The 9,958-nt window shown below is 46.4% G+C and overlaps 1 protein-coding gene across 1 annotated transcript; it reads left to right on the forward strand.

Annotated features, from left to right (window-relative positions):
- The first annotated feature begins 549 nt into the window (after positions 1-549).
- Positions 550-2,347, forward strand: LOC140796848 (malvidin galactosylase UGT88C3-like). The gene has a single exon (XM_073149995.1). It carries the CDS (start codon positions 902-904, stop codon positions 2,258-2,260), a length of 1,359 nt encoding a protein of 452 aa, XP_073006096.1. The 5' UTR covers positions 550-901; the 3' UTR covers positions 2,261-2,347.
- The last annotated feature ends 7,611 nt before the right edge of the window (positions 2,348-9,958 follow it).

Consider the following 9,958-nt stretch of genomic DNA (forward strand, 5'->3'; position numbering starts at 1 on the left):
CTAACCTAGACCTTGACGTTTGGTCCCTTCAATGGGACCCCAAAACTCAAGCAAGGTTGGTGGCAGCCATTGGAGACGATTGGAAGACCGCCATTAACAACCACTACTACTATAGCCAACTCGTAGCTAGTGGCTATGGGTCCTTCACTCCCATGACCACTAACGGCCATAGCTAGCTTCTTCAGGTCGACTGGCAGCCAGTGGTGGCCGTCGTAACCGCCAACAATGCCGACGGCAACCACCTTAAGGGTCTATCCTTTTGTTGGGATGGCTTCGCCGGGGCTTCCCGCCGCCACCACTCCCCTACAGTGGGGCTAGGGCTCTCTTTCATAGTCGCCGGGTTCAGTGGACTCACCGACGATGCACCCTGGCAGCCACGATACTAGTTTGATTCCAATCTTCGATTTACATAAAAATGAAGTCATATATTTTATATAACACACTAACCTAATTACTAATTTTTCCTTGATATTTATCCCACCAACCAATTTTATATCAAATCAAATGGTATTTTGATAATTTTTAAAAAATAAAATAAAATTCTTTTTTTTTCTTCACTTTATATCATATTAAAGGTGATTATTATACTTATATTTCAAAATACAAGTGAACATAGACATAATTATTCCTAAAATAAAAATTTTATTTTAGAAATAATTATTCTAGTCTATGGAATATTTATTGTTCTGTGCCAATTACCCATAATTTTGTCTTTTCAGCAATTTTTTTCTTTTAAAAAAAAGTACTTCGAATAATTGAAAGTTACAAATACATAGAAGCATCTCTCAAGCTTCTCCCTCCATCCTCTAGAATCGGTAGCATCCACCTTTTCTCCAGAACTCCCATAGGAAAGACTAGCATCTTCATCTTGCCCTTGTGGGGAACCGGCCATTTCATACCCATGGTAGAAGCCGGGAAGCGCCTATTCGATATCAACGACTCCTTCTCCATCACCGTGCTCGTCGTGCAACCTCCACACCCATCTACGATCTCCAACCTCCAATCCTACATCAATGAGGTATCTTCGACTAAATACGGTGCCGGCATCTGTTTCAAGTACCTCCCTCTTACTGACCCTCCCGCCGACTTCCAAGACCCGGTGGACTTCGTCTCCCTCTTTTTACAACTCCACGCACCTCATGTCAAGGCCGCCATTGCCGACTCTACCACCCCGGTGTCGGCTCTCTTCATCGACTTCTTCGCCACTACCATTATCGACGTGGCCAACGAGCTCGGCATCCCGGCCTACATCTTCTTCACGTCGAATGCGGCTTTTCTTGCTCTCAACCTTCACCTCCCTGCCCTCGAGAAGAAGATCCCCTTCGATTTCGAGGAAATGGAAGGGGAGGTGGAGATCCCCGGGATTTCCGCGATACCGGCTATGTGTTTGCCGACTTCTATAATGAACAAGAAGAGCCGGAGCTACGGTTGGTTCGTCTACCAAGGCAAGCGCTTCCTCGAAGCCAAAGGCGTTATAGTGAACACGGCTCTGGAGCTCGAGCCGCGGCTTCTCGAAGCAATCAATGCCGGCCGGTGCGTCGAAGACCAGCCCACTCCGCCTGTCTATCCGATCGGACCGGTGATCAAATTTACGGACGTCGGCAAGCACGATTGCATCGAGTGGCTCGACGCGCAGCCGCCGTCGTCAGTGGTGTTCTTGTGCTTCGGGAGTATGGGCTGCTTCGATCCACCGCAGGTCAAAGAGATAGCTGTTGGGTTAGAGCGAAGTGGGCACCGATTCCTGTGGGTTCTGCGGTCTCCGACGGTGCCCGGCGAAATCCGGCATCCGGTCGATGCCGACCTTGAGGTGATGCTTCCTGAGGGGTTCGTGCAGAGGACCAAAGAGAGGGGGATGGTGTGGCCGAGATTGGTGCCGCAGACGGAGATACTGTCGCATAAAGCGGTCGACGGCTTCGTGACGCACTGCGGGTGGAACTCAATACTGGAGAGCTTGTGGTTCGGGGTGCCGACGATCCCTTGGCCGCTGTACGCGGAGCAGCGGCTGAATGCGTTCGAGATGGTGAGGGTGATGGGCGTCGCAGTTGAGCTCAAGGTGGAGAGGAATAGGGAAGTATTTGTGGAGGCAGGGGAGTTGGAGAGGGCGGTGAGGCGTTTGATGGAGGACTCGGAGGAGAGGAAGAAGGTGAAAGAGAAGGTGGACGAGATGAGAGCGGCATGTAGGAAGGCTGTTAATGGTGAAGGATCGTCTTATGCCTACCTGCAACGACTGGCTCAAGAATTGAGCAAAGCTACAGTCTAAGACGATTATAGCTTACAAATTAATGTCGCTAGCAATCTATTTATTCTCCACCCAATAAATGATTTTAACTATATTTATCGTGCAGAAGTTCTTGTCGCGACGTCAGTACATCGATCTTGGGGTTATTTGCAATTTAAGTGCACTCTTTTTTTTACATATTTTGCAACTTCGAATTGAAAGTCATTAGATTGGCAACAATAGAGCCTCAGCAAGCCGACTCAGGCTTAGGCTCGGCTCAGCTCAACTTGAGCCGAGTTCGAGCTGAGCCTAACCGAGCCCGAGCAAAGCTTGGGCTTGATTAGAGGATGAGACGGTGGCGGCGTGGGAGGTGGCGACATGGACAGCGGCTTGCCGAAGGAGTCAGAGACGGATGGAGGAGGAGACGATGACGAGCAGATGGTGAATGAAGGAGGAGGACGAAGCCGACAGAGTGGACGAGGAGGAGGCCGATGGAGAGGAAGGCGTGGCGTCGTGGTGGTGGCTTGCCGTCATTGCCGATGGACGCCGATGGGGAGGGAGGAGGTGGCGGCGCGTGGGGTGAGGTTAGGATTGGTGATCAGGTGGATGAGGGTGAGGGTGAGGATGAGGGTGAGGATGAGGGTGAGAGTGAGGGTGAAGGTGAGGGTGGGGTGGGTGAGGGAATTGAGGATGGGGAAGGTGACGTGATGGGCAAGGTGAAGTGATGGATGAGAGTGGGGTAGGTGAAGGTGGGGTAGGTGAGGGTGATGAATATTAAATGGGTTACATGTGAGGATGGGTTAGTGAGGGACACGTGGCAATATTTATTTATGCCGAGTCGGACTCAAGCTTCACCCGAGCCGAGCCCGAGCCAAGCCCGAGCTGCTCGTCAAGCCTGACAGCCCTAGGCAACAATGAGCTCCTTTTACAATTTTACCCCTAACAAATATTGGAATAATATATTTATATTTCCTCTCACCTACTAATCTATATATTGATACGATCTTCTCTTTGGGGCTAAGGCTCTGATACCAGATTGATACGATCTTCTCTTTGGGGCTAAGGCTCTGATACCAGATTGATACGATCTTCTCTTTGGGGCTAAGGCTCTGATACCAGATTGATACGATCTTCTCTTTGGGGCTAAGGCTCTGATACCAGCTTGTTACGATCACACCTCTGGCTATGGAGCTCTGATACCAGCTTGATACGATCTGGCACGGAACTTTGAAATTAGATCCCAAAATATTCTGTCGTCGGATCAATGTGAGATTTTGATATGTTGTAGCCTCGTAAAAGAGCTTTCCAACAAATCTAGTTACAGGCGAATCGGAGTTGGGGATCTCGAGATATCGTTCGTTTAGTGGACGAACGTCAGGATGCTCTGTTTTGGATTCGTGGATGGAGGCACGAGATCCTAGGTAATGATGGATGGTGGTGGACCGGCGTTAATGTGGTGGCACCGGTGAAAAGTGATGGTGGAACGGTTGTGGTTGATGGAAGGATTAGGGCAAGTGTTGGATAGATTGGACGAAGGGGGAGAAGAGGGCCACCCCTAAGGGACTAGGGTGATTTGCCAGACGAGGGAGGTTAGAAGCGGCGTCGCCGGGGATTGAGAGAACGGGAGCGAAGAAGACGAAGGAGGCAAGGCAAAACTCAATCTCAATAATCAATAATGATTTTGGTTGCCCTACACATCCTTTTATAGGCTAACCAACAACTCACATTAACCCTAAAACACAATTTTCGCCGACCGCGTTCGAACTCGCCTGACCGCATTCGAACATATCGAATTAGCTCTTCTGGATTTGCGAACGCGATGCAGGCTTTCGAACGCGTGATCGAACGCGCTTGTCGGTATTTGCGAACGCGATGCAGGCGTTCACAGTGCGTTCGAACGCACCGCGTTCGAACGCACAGTACATTCTCTTCTCCACGTTCACAACCCCTTTCACAAACCGCGTTCGAACTCACTCCACCCGCGTTCGAACGCGAAAACACTCCTAAAGTGAATCCATGCTCGAGACGACGTCGGTGAAGTCCGAATCGTATCAATCCACCACGCTTCCGCAACCTTGTCCTCAAGGTTTGAAGTTTGGAAAGCGATCCATGATATCTGACTCTAGCTCCCAGGTAGACTCGTTAGTAGATTTGCCCAGCCATACTCTAAGAGTATATCCAGTACCAGTCCGGACTAGATACCATTCCAGCCATCACATCACATCATATCACATCACATCACATACACATGTACTTTTATAATTTTCTATACATGATAGATCATATGCATATATGTAGTACTGCAACAGATCATGCAACTCAGGAATTTAGGTGGTAAAGAAGTCAAGAGAAAAATAATGTAATGCAGACTCCAACCATGTATCTAACACATGCATGCTCATGCTAGTCCATCACATGCACACTCATGATAGAGATCATTCCGACATAAAACCATAACAGTATAATCATTTCTAATCATCTCTATATGTCACCAATGTACTCAAATCCTAGATCAGCCTAATCAAATTATGCATGATAAAATATGCTTGACTAAAATCATCTATATATAAAGTCATATAATTATGCTGGAGGCTAAAATATGCATGCACATAATATATAATATATTCTAATTTGAGAAAGGCGTCTAGGGGATAAGACTACTCACACTGATTAGAATATGCAAACCACGTATCCCTTACATTCGCCAATCAACCGAGTAACACTCATCGCTAGCAAGGTTCACGGGGTCTCAAATAAGGGGTTCGGGATCTGAAAATATTTAAGTAGCATGAAGTTAGAGGTTCATCTAATTAAAATCCGTTCATGTAATATAAGACGATTTAGTAGGTTTTAAAATTTCTACTTATCTTTATAACTAGCTTGATTTCTAATTATAAATAAAAATATAAATATAAATATAGATAAAAATCTAATTATAATTATATCTTGATTAATTAGAGACTTTGTAATCATTACCTTATAAAATAATAAATAAATAGATAAGCCTAGTATTTTATTTGTTACAAAATAATAATGTATAATAAATTATTAGAATTACTTAAAATGTATCTCATAAGAATATTAGTATATAAATTTGATAATTATAATTTACAAATCTATATATTAATCTAATAGAGATATAAATAATAAATATAAGTATTATTAAAATAATTATACAAATTATAATTATTAATAATTATATTGAAGAATATATAATAGTATTAAAATAGTTAGTGTCTAAATAATCTATTTGCATTAATTTAGAGAAAATACCTAAATAAATAACATAAATAAAATAATAAATTACTACCATCAGTGCTGGGCTCGGCACTGCCTGCTACAGTGCTGGGCCAAGTCCAACACTGTGCAGAAAGAGAAGGAGAAGAAGCTGAGGGAGAAGAAGAAGAAAGGAAAAAGAAAAAGAAAGAAGAAGAAGAAGAGGAGGAGGAGGAGGAGAAGAAGAAGCGAGGAAAGGACATGGCGACAGGGAGGGGCTCGGTTCCGACGAACTCGAGAGAGATGGAGATGAGGGAGCACCAGTCTCGGCGATGGGTCGAATGGTCAAAGAAGACGGTAGTAGAGAAAAAGAGAGAGGTAGAGAAATAGAGAGAAATAGAGAAAGAGAGAAGGAGAGAGAGAAGGAAGAGGAGGAAGGAGGAGGAGGCTCATCGTCGTCGATAGCATGGAGGTGAAGCGACAGCGATGGTCCCAAGTGGCCGGCATCGGCAAACCGAGATGGGGAAGCTTACGAGAGAGGAACGAGAGAGAGAGAGCATTTGAGAAGGAGAGAGAGAGAGAAGGAGAGAGAAATAGATAGAGAGAGAGAGGCGGTGGCGGAGACGTGCAATGGCGGCAGGGGTCCTCTCCCTGGTAACAACAGCAGCGGCAACAACAGCTGGGGCGCATGGCACCCCCCCCCCCCACGCAAGCTGCTCATGGAGCTTTCATGGGCACGAGGCCAGCCACGTCATTGATACAATCTCCCCTTAGGCTAAGGGTCCATTTCTTCCAATTCTCTAATTTGATCTAGCACGAAACTTTAAAATAAGATCCCAAAAGATGCCGTTGTCGGATCGACATGAAATTTGGATATGTTGTAGCTCTAGAAATGTGCTTTCCAAAAAATCAATTTTTTGGGGAATCGGATTTGGGGATCTTGAGATCGTCCGATTAGTGGACGAACGTCAAGGTGGTCTGTTTAGGATCCGTGGATGGAGGCACGAGATTCTAGGATGATGGTGGTTGGAGGTGGACCGGCGTTTGTGGGGTGGCATCGGTGAAAAGTGGTGATAGAAATGTTATGGTTGATGGAAGGTTAGGGTAAGTGTTGGATAGATTGGAAGAAGGGGAAGGAGAGGGCCGCCCTTAATGGTCTAAGGTGAGAGAACGAGAGCAAAGAAGACGAAGGAGGCAAGGCAAAACTCAATTCTTCAATAATAATCTTTTGGTTGCCCTCCACATCTCTTTTAGAGGCTAACCAAACAACTCAAAATTAACCCTAAACAATACAATTTCGTCGACCGCGTTCAAACGCACCGAGTTCGCTCTTCTCTGGATTTGCGAACGCGATGCAAACATTCGAACGAACGATTGAACGCGATGCAGACGCGATGCGATGTAGATTTGCAAACGCGATGCGATGTAGATTTGCAAACGCGATGTAGATTTGCAAACATTCGAACGAACAATTTCCCACTTTTCTAGATTTGCAAACGCGATGCAGGCGTTCATAGTGCGTTCGAATGCACAATGCACACTCCACCCACGTTCGAACGCGACTTATTGAAAACTTATTTTCTTGGAAATTAAATATTAAAACAAGAAACAAAGACATTCCTAAAGTGAATCCATGCTCAAGATGACATCGGTAAAGTTTGAATCGTATCAATCCACCACGCTTCCGCAACCTTGTCCTCAAGGTTTGAAATTTGGGAAGCGATCTTTGAACTCTGACTCAAGCTCCTCCATGGTATGATCTTCTGCATTGGTTCCCCACATATATGAAAATAGAGGAAATATTGGTGCTGAAAAAGAGGCAAGCTCACTTATATCCGGTTGGCGCGAAAGAGCATCGGTCGCCCGATTCTTGATCCCGTTTTTGTAGACTAATTCGTAGTCATACCCAAGGAGTTTCATGACCCACCGTTGTTGGGCTGGGGTGTGCACACGTTGCTCCATGAAGTAGGGTAAGCTACGCTGATTCGTGCGGATAGTAAACCGTTGGCCAATCAAGTAGGGTCACCATTTGGTGACGACATGTAGAATCGCTAGCATTTCGCGCTCGTAGGTGGATAGCTATCACGACTGATTTGATAATGCTTTGCTCATATATGCCACGGGTCTGCCCTCTTACATCAAAACTGCTCCAATGCTCTTACCCGAAGCGTCCCATTCTACCACAAAGGGCTTGCCGAAATCCAGTAGTGCTAGAACCGGAGCGGTAGACATAGCTGTCTTTAAGGCTTCAAAGACCTCCCTCGCTTTGCCCGTCCATTGAAACCCACCTTTTCAGAGTAAGGAGGTCAGTGGGGCGGCAATTTTGCCATAGTTGGCAACGAATTGCCGGTAGTACCCCATCAACCCAAGGAATCCTCTCAATTCCCACTGATTAGTAGGAATCAGCCAGTCCACCATATTCTTGATCTTGCTTGGATCTGCTTCCACTCCTCTTGCTGAGATTATATGCCCCAAGTACTCCACTCGTGACTCTCCCCAAAGACACTAGCTCATCTTGACTCTTAACTGGTTTTGTCGCAAGATTTTTAATACCTCTTACACATGCCGCAAGTGCTCGCTCCAATTCCTGCTATACACTAGAATATCGTCAAAGAAGACGAGAATGTACCGACGCAAAAGCGGGCAGAAAAGGTCATTCATTAGCCCTTGGGAGGTGGCCAGTGCATTGGTGAGTCCAAACGGAATGACTCGGAACTCATAGTGGCCATCGTGAGTTCGGAATGCCGTTTTGTGCACATCTTTTAGGTCGACGCAGATTTGATGGTACCCCACTCTTAAGTCAAGTTTGCTAAAGTAGGCCGGCCTTGTGAGTTCATCCAGCAACTCCTCGATCACCGGTATTGGATACCGGTCCTTAATAGTAATTGCATTTAAGGCTCGGTAGTCGACGCAAAACCGCCAACTCTCGTCTTTCTTCCGAACCAGCAGCACCGACGATGAGTAGGCACTTCTACTCAGTTGAATAATCCCTTGCTCGAGAATTTCCACCACCAATTTACTAATATCTTCCTTCTAGACATGCGGGTACCAATAGGGCCAAACATTTGTTGGTTCAGCCCCTGGAATGATCTGGATGTGATGGTCGTACCAACGAGTCAGCGGCAATCCTCGGGGTTCCTCAAAGAGATTCTGGAATTCCTGCAGCGGCTCTTGCATGTCAGCGGCTATTTTCCTTGGTAGTGGGTGTTCTAGTTCAGCAATAGTAGAGCTCAGTCCCCTGCACAAGGAAAGCCCACAAGTGGTTGCAATGTTGGCCCTTGCCGCGGTTGATTTCCATCCAACAGCACCCTTCAATAATTCCTCCGAAATGTTAGTGTGAGGTTTGAGAAATCAAATGTTACGGGCCCCAAGCTTTGAAGCCATTGAGTCCCTAAAACAATGTCGGCACCTCGTAAGGCCAACGGATAAAGATCCAATGTGAAAGTTTGGCCTTGCACTCTCAATTCCACACCTCCACAAATAAAATCTGCTCGCAATATAGTGCCATCTCCAATCGTCACATCGAACCTTTCCGTGGGTTCCGACTCTAGCCCAATCTTCCTAAGGAGCCTCCGGTCAATAAAGTTGTGGGTGAACACGGTGTCAATCAAGATTCTCACTGTAGTTTTCTTGACTACACCGTTCACCCGCAAGGTCTTTGGCACAGTTGTCCCCGAGTAAGCGTGAAGGGAGATTTTGGCAATCATGTCCTCCACGGGCTGCTGCTCAGCTTCTTCTCCTGGATGTCCAGCCACACTTGCATTTTCAGCTGCAAACTCATCCTCAGCCTCCTCCAATCCGTCGATTAGCATCACCGATCCCATCAGTTTAGCACAGAGATGTCCAGGCACAAACTTCTCATTACAATGAAAGCATAGGCCTTGGGCCCTTCGTTCCTCCACTTGAGAAGGTGTGAGTGCTCGACCTGAACCTCTAGGTGCGTACTTCACATCTTGGGATGGCTTCAAGGGTGCTCAAGTAGGCACCATCGCAGCAGCGGTTCACGGTGCTCCAGTAATATTTCCCCCCGCTATGGTTGGTTGAGCTTGATTGCGACTCCCTCGGATCGTCCAACTCTGTTTCAAGTGTAACTTCATAGCCCTATGTTTGTTTTCCATAAGCACCGCATCTTCGAAGGCCTCTTTTAAGGTTCTAGGCCTTAAAGCTCTCACAACGACTTGTATGTCTCCCCGCAGTCCGGAGATGAAGGTGCTGCGAAGTTGCTGATCTATCAATGGTAGATGACATCGGCTACTTATCCTCTCAAATTCTTCTTGGTATGCCCCAACCATGGTCTTTTGCACCGTCCTTGAGAGGAGAGCATCAAAGTCTTCATACCCCGATACTCCAAATCGCCATGTTATATCGGCGCAAAAGTCAACCCAAGTTTCGATAGCCTCAATGGCATTGCTGCTCGAAACCAATGAAGCGCCGCATCCTCAAGGTGGAAGCTCACAAGCGTCACCTTGTATTCTTTCGCCGTACCTTTGTATGTGAAGAATTGCTCTACCCTATACAACTAAT

The sequence above is a fragment of the Typha latifolia genome, chromosome 10, assembly GCF_019914945.1.
Source record: "Typha latifolia isolate L0001 chromosome 10, TyphaL0001v2, whole genome shotgun sequence".
Lineage (NCBI taxonomy): Eukaryota > Viridiplantae > Streptophyta > Magnoliopsida > Poales > Typhaceae > Typha > Typha latifolia.

Excerpts from the sequence above, each read along its gene's own strand:
- LOC140796848 (XM_073149995.1), top strand. The coding sequence starts at position 902 with ATGGTAGAAGCCGGGAAGCGCCTATTCGATATCAACGACTCCTTCTCC.